The 16,826-nt window shown below is 38.7% G+C and overlaps 2 protein-coding genes across 2 annotated transcripts in view; one reads left to right on the forward strand and one right to left on the reverse strand.

The window, feature by feature from the left end:
* Positions 1-432: 432 nt before the first annotated feature.
* On the forward strand, positions 433-12,869 carry camk1db (calcium/calmodulin-dependent protein kinase 1Db; the record flags this gene model as incomplete). Its single annotated transcript, XM_035664543.1, is given in 9 exon segments — positions 433-507; positions 3,296-3,434; positions 3,722-3,848; positions 4,407-4,482; positions 6,271-6,383; positions 7,849-7,927; positions 8,683-8,770; positions 8,888-9,050; positions 10,913-12,869. Coding segments are annotated over 9 exon segments (1,012 nt in total), but the record flags the coding sequence as incomplete, so codon positions are not given.
* Positions 12,870-12,987: 118 nt separating this feature from the next.
* ucmab (upper zone of growth plate and cartilage matrix associated b) overlaps positions 12,988-16,826 on the reverse strand; it is a 7,707-nt gene continuing 3,868 nt past the window's right edge. Inside the window, exons 4-5 of the mRNA XM_035664544.1 lie at positions 14,982-15,080; positions 12,988-14,888 (exon numbers count right to left, since the gene is read on the reverse strand). Of these exons, the coding sequence (XP_035520437.1) occupies positions 14,791-14,888; positions 14,982-15,080 (197 nt within the window). The 3' untranslated portion in view covers positions 12,988-14,790. The remainder of the gene's footprint in view (positions 14,889-14,981; positions 15,081-16,826) is intronic.

The following is a 16,826-nucleotide window of genomic DNA, read 5'->3' on the forward strand; positions in this document are numbered from 1 at the left end:
TATATATATATATATACTAAAAACCTTGATGGTTGGTTGCCTGGACACAGACTCCCGGCATCGTGATCCGTCCTATATTATTTTCTTCAGGTGCTCCTGCTGACGGGGGTTGCCACTTCATGACTCATTGATTAGTATCCACTAAGAATCCCCCGCTCTCCATCGCGCACAAAAGGTTTTCTCCTCTGTGTGAAGCATACACTTTGCCAGGTTGACAAGCGTGAATGTACACATGTGCACAAACACACACACAGAGTCTAAATACAGGCAAAGTGCTGTCACAGAAAGCAAAGAAACAACAACGTTTTGTTGTCAGTTGGCAGGGCATCATTTTAACAAAAGAAAAGGCTAATTGCACCTCATTAGTGGCCTGTGCTGAAATGAACAGAGGCTGACAGCAAGCAAAGTAAATTTTCTGTTTTTCCTCTCCAGGATAAAGCATGAGAATATCGTGGCTCTGGAGGACATCTACGAGAGCTCAAACCACCTGTACCTCATAATGCAGCTGTAAGTACATCAACCCACCACATTGTTTGCTGAGGTCAGCTCTTTGTCTCCCTTTTGACCTGTTATTTTCATAATGGGTTGTGTTTTTTTGCTTGAATAAGCGGTCTGTAATGTCCTTTGGGCATTTATGCCCTCAGTTGAATGTCTGAGTGAATGCAGCAATGCTTTAAAGATGAACAAGATGTACAGATGACAGGGCTGAGAAATGTGCTTATCCGAGGGTTAGATGAGAAGATTGATACCACTCTCACATTTGTCTGTTAAATATAAAGACTGATAAGTTTAAAGGTTGGAAATGAGAAAAACAGCTAGTCTAGCGCCGTCCAAAGGTATCGTGTTTGTTTAATCGATACAAAGGCAAAGTGTAAAAACAACAAGCTGAGGTTTTGTTTTTTTTGTGGCATCTAACGGACTAGACCAGTTTATTCCTCTCAGGTATTTTTATTATATTCGAGTCACAGAGCTAAGCATCTGCTTTTCAAAAAATAAATACCTGCTGATCTTTGAAAAACTCAGAAGATTGCTTAATATCATCTATTGCTGTTCTTAACTGATTTCCAAGGTTCCTCGCAGACTCTTCTAACCATCTGATGGTACAATTAATTTTTAACCTGCTTCTTATCCAGGTAGCAAGAAAATGCTGCTTGTGTATTAATATTTAAAAAATAGAGAATTATAACTGATAATGAGGTTTAAAAGGACCAGTGTGTAAGATTTAGTAGCCTCTAGTGGTGTAGTTGCAGATTGCAACTCACTCACATCACCCTCCCTTTCCAAGCGTGAAGGAGAGAGTACGGTGGCTGCGATAATGTGAAAAACCCGAGCCAGAGTTGGGTTTCTCTGTTCTGTACTACTGTAGCAACCCGCAGTGTGTGTAGATAAACACCGCTGTTAAAGTTTGAGCTTCACTTTACACTGAGGCTTTCAGAGCTGTTGATTGAAATTAATGGTCATTTTTGTGTTATTTATGCGGCAAGTTTCTAGTTAAATGTATTTCAGTCAGTGTGGAGGTGGACGTGTGACAACTGTTCCTCTGTGAGATTACCGTTTTCCTGTGTGGGGCATATGTCACCATGATTTCAGAGACCTTTCCCCTCACCACATAATTTCACAGTCATTGTGACTAATGCACCAGCAATTTTGCCAGCGATTATCTGCTGTCTCAGTGTACCTCCGCAAGGTCCGTAGCGCTGGCTTGAAGTCTCACTTATAAAAATGCTGATTGCCAGTCGTCTTTTAAAGCAGGCGCACACTCATGATTGATGCTCAACTCTATGAGTCACTTGTGTCTTTTTGCCTTTTGCAGTGGTAATTTTAAGAAGCAAATACTGCAAAGTTACACAATGTGACAAAGGGACAAGTCTCAAAAAATCACAAAGACGAGCTACGGGAAAACCGATGTTAGCAGCACTAACTGATTTAACTTCAGCCTCAAAATGACAATTAAATTCAATACCAACCTCCAACAGAGAAAGCAAAGACAAATGCAGGACATGAAGAATGACCATTTACCTTTGGGCTCTTGCACTGAATTGAATAAGATGATATTAATCAATCAGACTTTATTTGTATAGCACTTTTCATACAAGCAAAATGTAAGACACAGGCACTTCACACATTAAAACATCCAACCCCCACACACGCGCACTTAAAGTGATAAGTGTTTATGTGAACAATACAACACTTAATTAAAACACAAACTGAGGAAACGTGATCTCATCGAGTTGCAGTGAGGAGCTTGATAAGATCAGATACACATGAAACAGAAACAAACACAAAACAAAACAACAACAAAAAGGATGTCACAGATATCATGGTGTATAGCGCCTGTTTAAACGGTCTATAAAAGGTTGTTGAACGTTTGTTGCCTTTCTCAGACTAAATGTAATGTTTTTTTTAACTGTAAAGGCTTAATCACGTCCTTTCAGCGAGGTTGAGTGGGCTGGTGGGTCTTTCTGCTTCCAGTTCAACAAAATCAGTGTTTGTGCTAACAAAGTTATAAAACGTATTGTATTATATTGGCTGTTTGACAGCTCTGTGATAACTGCTTTGATTCCAAACACAGACAGAACTGTGTCCCGTTTGAGTCGCTTCTGAATATTTTAGTCCAATAACTAACGATTCTTGGGCAGCTCCAAAACATGTGTGCTAATGAGGCCGGTGCCTGATGGATTTACTGTAGTAAACATCTTGGAGAGGGACATTCCTATTATATTGGCCACCCCATGTACTGTAGATGTACTTATAATTATATCCTTTACTTGTTACAAAAGTTACAAAGTGCTTCACAGTCAAAATGTTTGATTAACCAGCCTGTGAAGCCAATTTCCACATTTGTGGAAAATAATAATAATAATAATAATAATAATAATAATATGTATTAAATGAATCAAAACCAGACAATGCGCAATGCAGGTGTGTGAAAATAAATGTTTATGACCGATTTCTAAAAAATTCAGTGAGTTTGAGTTCAACAGGGAGACTAGATCAGGGGATTTTAGTGCAGGATTTAAGGTTCAGGGGCTACAAAAGCTCACAAATGTATACTCAAATTACATATATTTTATAAAGGGGAATAAAAACAGAGCAGTATGTGCTTCCTCATATTCTTCTATTACTGCAAAGCTCTTGTGTTGTGAAACGTTTAGTATTTATAGCTGCCAGCTGACTAAATATATTTTTATTCACGGTGTATTTACATGATCAGTCACTTGTAATTAGGTTATATACTGCATGTCATTATACTTAAAATATACCGCTGATGAATGAGTTTTCTGTGTGCTGACAGGGTGTCTGGAGGTGAGCTGTTTGACCGAATCGTAGAGAAAGGCTTCTACACAGAGATGGATGCCAGTCGGCTCATTCGACAGGTTCTGGATGCAGTCAACTATCTGCACTCCATGGGCATAGTGCACAGAGACCTAAAGGTACAACAGCAAGTGTATATTCATATATAGGTCCTCCCTGCGTTTGTTGTTCAAAGGAACTCTTCAGTCTTACTGAGAGGGGAAATACCCGCTGTTCAACCTGTGTGATGTTTCATGTGCGCTTGGTGAGGATCACCCACATACGTTAAATGTCAGGGTAAAACTGATGAAGCCTCTTGGATGACCCATAAAACTTCCCCAACTCTTGAATGATAAAATTTTGTTTCATATGTTTTTAGTTTTTTGGATGAAATTCATCTACATTCATTCTTCCCTCTTATTTCCAGCCTGAGAACTTGCTGTACTTCAGTCCCCATGATGAATCAAAGATCATGATCAGTGACTTTGGCTTGTCAAAGATGGAGGGAACAGGCGACGTGATGGCCACCGCCTGTGGGACTCCAGGATACGTGGGTGAGGATGCCTTCTGAGCTTTGGCTTTGGTTGGAAACTTCCTCTGAGATAATTAGATCCACTAGTTGGCCGAGTTGGCCATAATCTAATCTAGTCTGTCAGTAGCCACAGGATAACTTTAGCTGTCTGCTACAGGCAAACCACCAAACATTCACATTATTCTGCAGCCTCTGTGTCATAGTTAATGGCTGAAAGCTGTTTGCTTTGTTTCACAAGATCAGGGGTCTCAAACCGTCGGCCTGAGGGGGCCATTTACTGCCCTCCATCGCCCTCCCTTTGGCCTGCGACATGATGTCCAGAATATAATATAATATTCTATTATTCAGCCACTTTTTTCCCCTAGTTGTTTTATCTTTAGTTAAACTACCACTCCATATATAATTTCGGGCCTTCATTTGTTGTTTGTCAGAATATTATTCTTAAAGTACTCAAACGTTTGAGTGGCCCTCCTATTAGAAAACAATAGCATATGTTGCCCCCCCTAGCTAATTTGAGTTTGAGACCCCTGCATGATGAGTGTTCTGACCTTTTTTCTATAAAATTATTTCATTGTTTCAGCTCCTGAGGTTTTAGCTCAGAAGCCCTACAGTAAAGCTGTGGACTGCTGGTCTATTGGGGTCATCGCTTATATTCTGTAAGTGCTCACTTTTAATATATAAATATGGTCATTGAAGCTTTGTGGTTGGATTTTCATGTATTTTCTGAAACTTTATTTAAGCAGGAAGCCCTCATTAATGATATAAACCACCAGGAAAACCTCATTGAGATTAAAAACCTCTTCATCAGGAGTGTCCAGACCAACAGTGAGATCATAGTTAGAGTTTTAGACAAAGCTCCTAAAACAGGTAACAAGATTAGAATTGATGAATAAGAGTCTACAGCCATGCTGTGAGGCTGTACTTAGGATTTAGGTTGAAGCCCTGCTGTGCCTGACACTGGCGTGCTAACATGCGCACAATGACAATGCTAAGGTGTTGATGTTGAGCAGTTACAAGTTTACCATATTCACCATCTTACACACTGACTCTAAGCAGGTTTTTAGTGTACAGTGTGGTCACACTAGTCTTAAATTTAAGGAAATGTCTATTTCTATTTCTGAAGTTTAGCTGGCAAAGTCTCAGTTTAACAACAGATATCACACATATTGTGTCATTTCCTGTTAGTATGATATGGTGAAGTATGTGTGATATTTTTGCAAACTACAAAACTTAAAAACTTAAACAGTATATTGATGCTCTGGGGACCATTAATGTCTGAACAAATATTTCAAAACAAGTATCATGTCAATGCTGACATAAAAAAAAACAATACAATGCAGCACCTTAAACACAACATAAAAGCTGCTGGAGGGTCTAGATCGTAGTACGAGGGATGCCCACAGCTACTGAGCTATTTTACAGAGCCAGTAAAGCTTTTAGTGGAAAGCTGCCAAACAAATTAAGCGGTGTCGCTCGTTACCAAAGAGAAAATCCCGGGTGTTGTTCTCCATCCGTTAGGTGTGATGAATTTTAAGATAATTACAACAAAGAGTTTCTGATGCCCTCACAAATGAGGCTCCAGTCTGGTGTTTGTTAGGGAATAATGTACATACTAAAACAAAATCTGTAGGATTAACGTCGAGAATATATTGGTTGCACATTATTTATTCATGTTCAATATAATAACTTCTTATTTGTTAAACTAACATGACTTTTTCATGTCTTCCTAAAGATCTTTTATGTTTTGTGTTTTCGTGTTCGATCAGCCTTATCTGCTCGATTAGGTCTCATACCATTGTGTTATAGGGCTTTAACATGTTTCCATCAATTCTACAAAATAATTTCTAGAATCTAACAAGACCAGGTATAATGATGAAATCTTGTACATCATTATACCTGGTCTTGTTAAAGTACAACATTTTTACTACTGTACATTTTTGAAAGCAAATATGACAATAAGCAAAAAAACAATTTCTTGCACTATAATAATTTCAGCCAGAGCCTGAATTCAAAACACTGCAATAACAGTGCAGTTCAAATGATGAAAGATGTATATAACTAGAACATATTAAAACACATTGTACAATTGTTTCACTGCATATTTGTAAGTTAAACAATTCCCCCATCTGCCCTTTTTTTCTCCTTTGCATAATCAAGATCACAACTTAACCATACAGCATCAATTTATGTTTTTTCCATTTTTCCATATTATATGAAAAGGAAATGTTTTTGTTCCATTTTTTCCCCTCTTAGTATCCATGTAGTCTTTTATAATCCATCTAAACCGTCTCCTGTTGCATGCTATATGAAAAATGAAACAGCCCCTGAATGAGATTAGGCCTCAGTAAATCCTTTTTAGATTTGGGTTAAAGTTTCTAACATCAGCTGGATGACGGCACTGTTGCCGACTGTTGTTGTGTAATCATCCATCTTCATCTTCTCAGGCTTTGCGGTTACCCTCCTTTCTATGATGAGAATGATTCGAAGCTCTTTGAGCAGATTCTGAAGGCAGACTATGAGTTTGACGCTCCGTATTGGGATGACATATCGGACTCTGGTGAGCTATTACTTGTGTGTTTGTGTTTACACTGTTATTTAATTTTAATTTTAATGAATGGTAACACTTTATTTTACGGATCCCATAGTTTTAATTTCATTTTCAATAAAGGAACTGAGGTATTGAATCCCATAGACCAGCAAAAAATATATAAGTATTACCTAAATAATGCACATAGTTGAATAGTGTAAATGTAAAAAGAAAATATAAAGCATTATAGTTTTCCTTTAAACTGCAAAATAGAGAAAGATTTTTATTTCCAGTCAATTAATTAGAAAAATTTAAACATTATTTTATTTTCCAACTCTATCTCTCACTCCTTCCTATATTTGGAATCTTAGTCTAAGTTAACTCGCTCACAGACACACCGCTGATAGTACGTTTTTGTTAGTCAACAAGAAATACACATTATCAGCTTTAGAGGTTAAAGCAAGTGTTAAAGAGTGTTACATTTCTTTTACGTTATTGGTATTAAAAAAGTCTGATAAACTTTTATTTTAAATGTTGTTTCGTCTGGAAATCAACGTACTGTAACATTTCCTGGTTCCTCCTCAAAAGTGGGTTAACCAGTTCTAGGGAATGCAATTCTAATCAGCCGAGCCCACACAACATTAACTTGTTCTTCCAGCCATGATTTGTGTGTAAGGTTACATTAAATCACTTGCCAACGGACAGTCGGCTTACTTTGTAGTTGTCGGACATGTGCTGTTGTTGTGATGTTATCTACAGTAGCAGGAGAGGGAAAACATCTCATCTAGAGTCCTGCGCAGGACTGTTTTCTCACTCCTGGTTGATTTCTGACCATTACCGCCCACTCCCACTGTGTGTCTACTCACGCCTGCACAATGGAGATTTTATGTCTTCTCCTGTCCCGCAGATGAAAAGATGTTATTTTACTGGTAACAACTGAGAATTTTCTCCAAATGTCAGACTGTTGTTTTATAAAAACCCGCTTTAATTTTCTTTTCAGCTTCATTTGTTGATTCCTCCTGGTGGGTGCAGGCTAAAGTCCCAGGAGGAACCCAGCAGTTTATTTTTTTGACCGCCCTCTCCCGCGACATTTGCTCTGGGTCCCGCGGGATCCAAATGCAGTCCTCTGATCTCTCTGCATGTCGCTGCGCAGCACCAACTTTAGTGACAGTAACCCACAACACACGCAGTTACCGTTAGTTACATAGCTGTGTTGTGTTCACACTACATTATGGTAGTTGTCATGGTATTGGATTTCTCTAGAATTGCTTCCCCCACTGTTAAAAACTAAACTAAAGGAGCTGTTATTTAGTGTGCTGCCTTAGAACATTTTATTTATATTCTCTATAATTACTACCAAATTACTTTGCTATTTCTTCTTAGGAAAATGTTTAAGAAATGGCAGGACCCGTAAAATAAAGCATCACAAAAAAGATTAAAGTTCACTTTACTGAGTATAGAACATGTTCTTGACCTTTTTTAATTTCCTCCACAGCCAAAGACTTCATCAGCTGCCTAATGGAGAAGGACCCAGAGAAGAGATTCACATGTGACCAGGCTCTTGAGCACCCTTGGTGAGAAACTAACTGTCGCCACATTGCACCCCAACCAGACAATCGCAGGGAACCACAAATCTCGGTGCATTTAAACAGCAGTATGACGCAGATTGCCAGGCTTACGCATTTGTCATGGAGAGCATGTCCTCCCACTGTCATCTGTCGCCATGGCTCCGAGCCGCGAGCCCACCTCTGCTCGGCACCGTTAGCCCTCAGAGAGGAATCTGCTGAATAAATGGCTGCCAATTAGTGGCTGGTGTCCTGAAGGATCCTTGAAGAATGTGGAAGCTTTAATGAACAATTAGGATGTCTTCCCAGGCCTGAGCCGGAGCTAACGAGAGCGAGCTGGCGTGGGCTGCTGTCTCCGGCTGAGGTGGCCAATATGAATAAGTCTGTTAGCCAGTAATGGGCCTTTTGGGTCCTGGGCAGGTGGTCGTTCTGATATAAATATGTGGTTTGTGACACCGGTAACGGGTATCATAACAGAGAGAAATAGCCTTCATTGACAAGGTTTCATACAGAGATATTATGATGAATGTGACAGGGAGTGAAACAGTGTGTGAGCTCCTTTAAAACAAACATCAACCCATCAATCAAAGATGTTTTAGCAGAATGAAAATAAATGATCCGAGCTAATAGGAAAACAGCACAAGGACAATTCCCAAGGTATTACAGATACAATAATAAATTTGTATCATCATTTGTGTGATGCTGTGTTTGTATGTGTGAATTGTTATCTACATGATCTAAAAGGACTTGACTTTAATTTTCAGGATTGCTGGAGACACAGCTCTCTGCAAGAACATACATGAGTCAGTCAGTCGACAGATGCGGAAAAACTTTGCCAAAAGCAAATGGAGGGTGAGCGGACAAGACTTGATCTTCCTTTTATCAAATATTACTGAAAACACACACACATATACAATATTCTCTATCTTATGTTCTCCGTGGATCTGTCTTTACACCCTCCCTCCACAGCAAGCCTTTAATGCGACGGCTGTGATCCGCCACATGAGGCGCCTGCAGCTGGGCACCAGCTTTGGCAGCAGCATTCACGGCAGCAACTCCGTGTCCAACCCGCAGAGCCGTGCTCCAGCCAAGAGCCAGTCTGTGGACTGCGCCCCGCTCTCCCTGAAGGACTGTGAGTGACACTTCAGATGCTCTCTGTAGACGCAAACATGTCCAACTTTCAGTACCGCAGTCAGCTGAGCTCTGTTCACTCTGCTGCTGTCTCCATTCAGCTAATTGGCAGCTGGTTAAAAAGCTCTTGAGGTGTAATTTTCAATTAAACACAGTTTGACACCAACCACGTGGTCACAATGTTTCTGGTGCGATTTAATGTAACATAGAGCTTGTTAAAATGGAGGTCAGTTGCAACATGTACATTTTTACAGTTTACTTCTTACATTATCAATCATTTAAGTTATTTATCAAAAATAAAATCCAAACCTTTACTGGTTCCAGATTTTCAAGTGTTTACTGCTTTTTTTTAATATCATTGTACATAAAATAACTGGATCTGAGAAAGTGTTTAATCAGTTAATAAACTAAACATTTTATGGAACAGCCAGAATACTATTGATCAGATTAATTTGTAATTAAATTATTATTATTTTCAGTGTTAATAGGTTTATAAGCTTAGTGTTGAAGTGAATTGTATTTTCTATCAGTGCCTGAAATATGCCAGTACTCACCAATACATGAGTACCCTTATTTCTTATTGAATACGGCCACCTCTAGCAAGCATGGCTGTACCCACCACTGAGGTCACCATTATTTTTTATACAATAAATAGTTTGTGAAATAATTGTCTAAAAATAAGCATTTTGATGCTTTGATGCATGCCTCAAAACCCTCCTAGAAAGTACAATTTTTGTATTTGAATTAGGGTACTGGCACCTTTTTCGGTCCAATTCAAGCCCTGTTTTCTAGATTGGTGACAGTCGGTGCAATATGCTTTGATTGAAAACAACATATTTTTGATAGTCATCTTAACTCCACTTACTTTACTGAGATTTCAAACACATCTCATGTTTTTTTATCAGCAGATAGAATTTGCTCAGTTGTCATGGAAATAGCTTAATATTATTTCTGCTTCATTCTGTGATGTGTCTACTATTTCCAATGATAAGCCATTGCCAGCATTGTTTAATATTGTCAATAAATCCAATCAACGATGAATTGATGCTACAGTTTTGTCTCTGTAGCCAAAGCCGGATAAAGGTTATTTGTATGTGTCATAGACCTCCATTGTTGTCCAAAAACTATTAAAAACCCATAAATTAGTCACTCTGTTGCACTAAGTGACACGTTGTTCATGACGATGGACATGAGCACTGTAGTTTGAGAGTCAGTTCCACGTGCCACACACAAATACTCACTAGAGCTTCAAATGAGTGTTAATCCATGGCTTAAAATTGCATTACTTACTTCTGTTTGAGTAACATTTGCTAAAAGCCACAGTGCTCAGTTGTTTCAGGAAATTATTTAGCCTTTTTTTGAGAATGAAAATGTATATTTGGAAGCTGTCATTTTCATCTTCAGTAAGAACCATTGGGCTTTGGGGTTGAGCGCCACAGACAGAGAGAGAGCCTTAGGGTTTGGTTACACACCATCATTAGCCAGCTGTCATAGAAAAGAGGGAGATGTTATATTGTTTAAATATGGGGATAACAATGCACATATTCAGTCTCCTGGAAGACATTCATAGTGTTGCACTTGGTTGAAAAGTGACTGAAATACTGAAACAAATGAAAGAAGAGAGCAAGAGAGGGAAGTGCAAACCTGGGCTACTTTCTCCTCTCCACACAGCTGACCAATGACTGCTTGAATGTTGGATTGTTAGTGTCATAAAGTTACACAAATGGTCAGACCTCCCTAATCATCAGAAAGGTCATGGGAATTGTTGACAATAATTAAAAAGTAGAATATTACCAGACTCCTAAACTTGATTAAGCGTTCATTAAGAGTTAATGAACGCTAAAACTATATTTTCTCCCACAGGTTCTCCAATAGCTCCTTTGCCCCCTGCTGTTAAAGCATACAATCAGGACTCTGACGCCTCCTCTCCAGTACAAGAGGAACCAACAGTGGTGGCCGAGCCATCGCGGCCACGACCCTCCACCGTCACGGTCATCCACACTGGGACTAAATGACGCCAGGTTCCGCGGGAGGTGAGCTGGGAGACCACAGAGCTTTGAGACGGGATAAAACCATCCCAGGCCTCGTGATTCTACGTTGTCGCCCAGTTTGCCCATCCCGCAACCTCCCATCTGTTTCTGCAAAACCACGGGAGGAATTTGAGGAGCGTTGGCTCAGCTCCATTTACCATGGCTCAGCACGGCACCGCGCTGCTTCCCTCCCAACTGTCATACAGACCCGGAAGTACAGAGGGGAAGATGATCACCAGAAGTTGACATTGTGAAAGCCATGTTCAGCCTGGATCATGGTTGTCTGCCAGACAAACAAGCAGCTGGTCTAGGAAGTGCCACACTAAGGGGAACTCTTTATTGAAGCTGCTATCATTTGTGACTGTGAGCATCTTGAGACAAGGATGCTCCGCTGTATGCCTTGTGTAAATATCCTGCCTGGAACTGTTGAGTGAAGTCATGTTATGCAAGTGAAATATAAGCTTCAAGCTGTGGTATATAATTGTGGCATCATCTGCACTCTGAACTTCTTGTCGTTTTGACAGCTCTTGTTCATTTGCTGTGGTATTTGCTACAATGGCTCGCAGGGTAGTAATTCCCAACAGTGTGACAGTGTATGTTATCTTTTTTGCTTTAAAGTGTCTGGACATGAAATATGAGCAGGACGGTGCACTTCAATCACGGCTGTGATCGCTGAGAGGGCTGACTTTTGTAAGAACCACTTGCAGAAATGTGTAAATGTGTTATTAGACTGGGACTGAAACATTATTGAATTGAATTATAAAGATGCAGTATCTAATAGTTGTTACTTTGTAATTGCTGTTTTATTTGATTAATGAATTTTTGATGTGACTGTGAAGTCCTCCTTGACCACAGGAGGGCAACCACGTGTTGTGTGACCAGTTCTCAGGGATGTGCTCCAACATGAAGCTAACCAAACCCCTCTCAGAGTGATCAGACACTGCTGAGGGTGAAATAGTTGTAAAGTAAAACTTCAAAATACTGCATATGTGCCATTAGGAGACTTTGGCAGATGTTTTCCTTCTTTAAATCCATTTTTATTGACTGTATGAGTGTAATGTAACTCATACCGAATGGATTGTTTCCCCTTTAAAAATGCATTATATTTGGATTCAAAGAAAGTGTTTATTAGTAAAGTGTGCGTTCATGTCCGCAGTAGTAAAAATGTAAAATGACACATGAATGCAAATGTATCTCAATTGCTCCCACTGCAGAATCGTCAAATCAGTAGCGTACAGTTCAGTAGTTGTAATATCGTGCTCTGCTTCCGCTCATGAAGTGGCTGGTCTGAAAACAGCTCACTCACTCTATGTTTAATCACTGTGCTTTCATACCAGCCTGTTGAATTTAGCAGAAGAAGAAGACTCTTTCTCCTTTCTCTCCCGCTCGCTCTCTAGAGACCTTCACACAGAGAAAAGAAGGGATCTGTCTTTGTATTTTCTCTGTGGTACCTCTCTGTTTAATTTTCAATCACTCAACCTAAATGGGGCAAAAAAATAACACTCCACCAGAACATGCCTGATATCGAGGCCATCTTGAATTATCTAAACATGTTGTGGTGAATATTGACTTTGAGCCTCTACTTACTGTAAATACACATCTCAATAACAGTTAGCTTGGGTCTTGAGTGTTTATTTTGGCCTTCCCTATATTATTTCCCCAAAATACATCAGAAAGCAAAGAAAATGAAGCATTAAAAGCTCCACAGTATGCATGTATTACATATTATTACAGAAATGTGCTTTTGGAGTTGTAGAGATTCATGTATTAAAAAAAGAGGCTTGTTTGCATGTGTCGTTGCTTCTTTGAAGGAGTAAATATCAGGTTAGTAAGAGTACACATTTCTTACAGTAACAAATATAACTGGATACAGATTTTTAAATGGTTATGTTAAAATATTTAATTATGTCATCACAAGTGAGTAAATATATAGAAAATAATATATATATATATATATATATATGTAAATACAGTATATTCACACTATTCTGCCTCTGGTACTGTGTATTAAATTTTTGAACATCTAATTAACCCTAAACCCCCTTAACAGCTTCAAAAAACATAAAACATACTTAAAGGGATAGTTCAGGTCTTTTTTTTGAAGTGGGGTGGTATGAGGTACGTCATCATGCCCCTAGTGCCAAGGCCAGGCCCCCTTTTGAGGTGGAGGATAGTGCTTTCACATATGTTAACATGAGAAACTACAGTACAACTAGAAACAACCATGCTAACAACCAAAGCCTTCACCACAGCCTCCAGGAGTTTGTGTGCCTTTCTGGGATTGTTGTGGCCTAAAATGCCTCATTTCACAGCAGTTTTTCAAAAAAGTGAAAATTGCTAAAATAGTTGAGTTTGTAGAATTCATTAAAATTCTAAAGGCAAGACTAAAATCACTGTTTTGAGGGTAAATGTGAGATGTTCACATTGCACATGTCTACATGGTCTGTATCTTGAGTGAGTTTGGTGACGTACGGCTCAACGTTTTGGGTTTTTGAAACTACTATGATCATTGTCAAATTTGCAGAAAAATTTGCGATGATTGGACAAAATTGCAAGGCTGGGTTGAATTCACGATTGCAACATTGCATCCTTCCTGAAAGGGACTGTTTCACTGTGTGATTTAAGGCACATAAGGTAAACAGATTAAAATAAATTATGCTTGTGACAGTTACTACTTATGGATAGCTAAAGTTAGCTTTGGTTATTAACAGGTTATGTACAGACAACAATTAGCCTAACTGCAGGTAGGACACTGATTACAGATAAGTACCTCACGCAGCCCCGGTTAAAAAAACAAAACATCCCTTTAATGTTGTATTATCAGCTTGATGTTTCATGGCTTTTCCTGCTTTTATGAGAATTGCTTATATACATGATTTGGACGTAATGACCTGTTATAGAAGTCCGCTACAGGAGATGATGCATTACTTCTGTTTGGGCTCTTAGAGACCACAGCTGTTTAATATAGTGGATTGGATGGACCTTTTTTATATTTGTGATTGGTGTTGACCTCAATAATTCTAAATAAATCTATTTAGATTTCCATTATTGGAGCTTTACAACAATTTATTCACAAGTCTATCAGGACCCTTTATGGGCTCTAGTTGACCCCAAACATCAGTATGTTCTCTATTTATGTTTATGTCTATGTCTATTTAAGTTATTTAAGCAAAATCACCAAAATTGACTGATTACAGCTTATCAAATGTAAATATTTGCTGGTTTTCTTAGACCACTATAATTGTAAATTGACTATCGTTGGTTTTTGACTGTTGGTCAGATAAAGTAAGCAATTTAATAAAGTCAACCTGGGTTTTGGGAAATGACCATGGCCTTTTTTTTCACATTCTATAGACTAATTGACTAATCAATTAATTGATAATTAATATTTGCTAGCTGCAACCCTAAAAGAAAGCGACTTATATTTGCTCATCTATAGCCCATAACATATAAAATGGTTATTTCTGTGGCAAAGTGAAAGATTTATCATTTCAACAAGGTTACTTTTCTACATTTTGGGTTAGTAAAAAAGACAAGATGGATGAATAAAATGGAAAATGTTTACAGCAGTCCAATATGTCTGCAATTGTCACTCTAATCAACCGTATACTTGTCAAGGTCTGAGGAGAAAAGCCTCATTGTGTAGTTAAAAGATTTCTTTAAAAGCTCGGCATCCTGTCAGTTTACAGCATCACCTCTCTCCTCTCAGTCTCAGATGGAGTGACGGTTGTACTCTTGGGGGGGATGCATGCCGTCATAGTGAAACTCCCTCCACTGCTCGGTGCTCTCTCTGGTCCTCTCGTCTTGTTCTGGGAGATCATGAGAATTTTAGTGGATGAATGAGCCGGTCGAGTGAATGAACTCATCCCCCTCAGCTTCATCATATATCAGGGTTTTCATACCATCGTGCTCCTCTTCAGCGTAGCTCTCAAACTCGTTCCTCTTCTCCTCATGAAATTCTCTCTTTCGTTCATCTGCTGCCAGAATCTGCCTCTGCTCAGCTGCAAGCACAGAGGAGGATGAGGATGAATCAGCTGAGTGATAAAGATAATGGATTCAGGAGTTTGTTGTCATATTAACCAGCTGCTGACACAACGTCAGAAATAAAAAATAAAAATTATTCTGGACTGCTTACCAAACTGTTGCCATTTACAATAATCTGCATTCATTTTTCACCATTAAATTGAAATGAATAATAACACAAACATGAAACATTTTGAAAAAGATGAATACGTGAAATCAAAACAACAATAAAGTGGTCATATAAAATTAACAAAAAGTTATACAATATGCAGTTCAGTATTGTAGTATTGTAGTACAAATCATCACTGAATAGTACTCAAACACAAGAAAACTGGTTTTCAATCTAAACACCCTTTGGGTAAAAGTCGCACCATGATTAAATTTGGCCTCATTGATTCATTAATTACCAATATTAACAGTATCGACTTGGATTTACCTGATAAATTACTGTATTTTTTTTAATCAAAAACATGATTACAAAAAGCTACAAAAATCATGCTGATATAATATTTACAATAAATATACCATTGAATAATATTAGATTTATCTTACTACAGTTTATAATCAGAAAAAGTTGTATGGTAATATAAGATTTTTGTAATACTACCTTTTCTATTAATGAACATCTCCGCTGAACAAGCAGGTTGAGCAGGTTTTTAGAAAAAAATACTTTTTGTGGGCTTACCTCTGAAACTAAGCTAAAAAATGTTAAAAATTGTGGCCATGTGCCAAAAGTGATTTATCTGCTGCTAACTTCCTGGATGTGAACCACCTGAAAACCGCAGTGCACCCTGGGGATTTCTAGGGTCTAACATACTTCTGTCGACTCAACCAGGTTGAGTTAAGTACAACAATATATCACAACTAATATACGCTACCAAACAGAGAAGACCTGGCATGGAGAAGAGTCTGGAAATAAACTGCATCAACTAAAAGGAACCACAGTTTCAATTCAAAGCTCATCTTCAAGTATACACACAGACACACACACAAACTCAATACGACATCACAAAACTACAACCTCCAAAAAATACCACAGAGCTGAATCACCGTGTCTGAACAAAAGCTGCTTTTTGTGACCTTAAAGCTGGTGAAGCTGTGATTCACAGAAGCTGCTTGTATCCATGCAAACACAAACCCTGGACCCCCAAGTGATGGAAAGAAGTATAATGAGTCACGTCTCACTGTTGTTACTAGGTCCAGAAAGATATATGTGGGTAGAAAGCCATCATGTACAATGTTGGGTGAGTTACTGGTTGCTGTAATTGTTCTTCCTGTCTCTGAAGAGATCCCTTCTTAATGCATGGAGGACAACATCCGTAGCCCTCGGTCTATCCAGAATACATCCTTAAATTCAGTAGAAGTTAATATGGGAATTCAGCAATCTGAGTTAGACACATCTCCTAACCCTTTAATATAGGGATCGGTTCTGGTAGCTTGTTCCAATTTGGTACTAATATACCCCCTTTTCCACCAACCCGAACCCAGTTCTAGGCTAGTTAGTTAGTGATGGTTCAGAGTTGAGAGAGCCACTAAAGAGCCAAATCATTACGTCACTGTATACGTCTCAAAGGTTAGGCTAGTAGTGGGCTAGCTAGGTAGGTTTTGGTCAACTAACATTACCCAAGCAAGCATACTATTGATTTGTCAGTTCAGTGTTACTAACCTTAAAAGTAACATTAAAGTTGCAGACTACTTCTAATCAATCAACCCTGGATTGTTGG

This window comes from Morone saxatilis, unplaced genomic scaffold, assembly GCF_004916995.1.
Source record: "Morone saxatilis isolate NCDOM2014 unplaced genomic scaffold, NCSU_SB_2.0 Contig2, whole genome shotgun sequence".
Classification (NCBI taxonomy): domain Eukaryota; kingdom Metazoa; phylum Chordata; class Actinopteri; family Moronidae; genus Morone; species Morone saxatilis.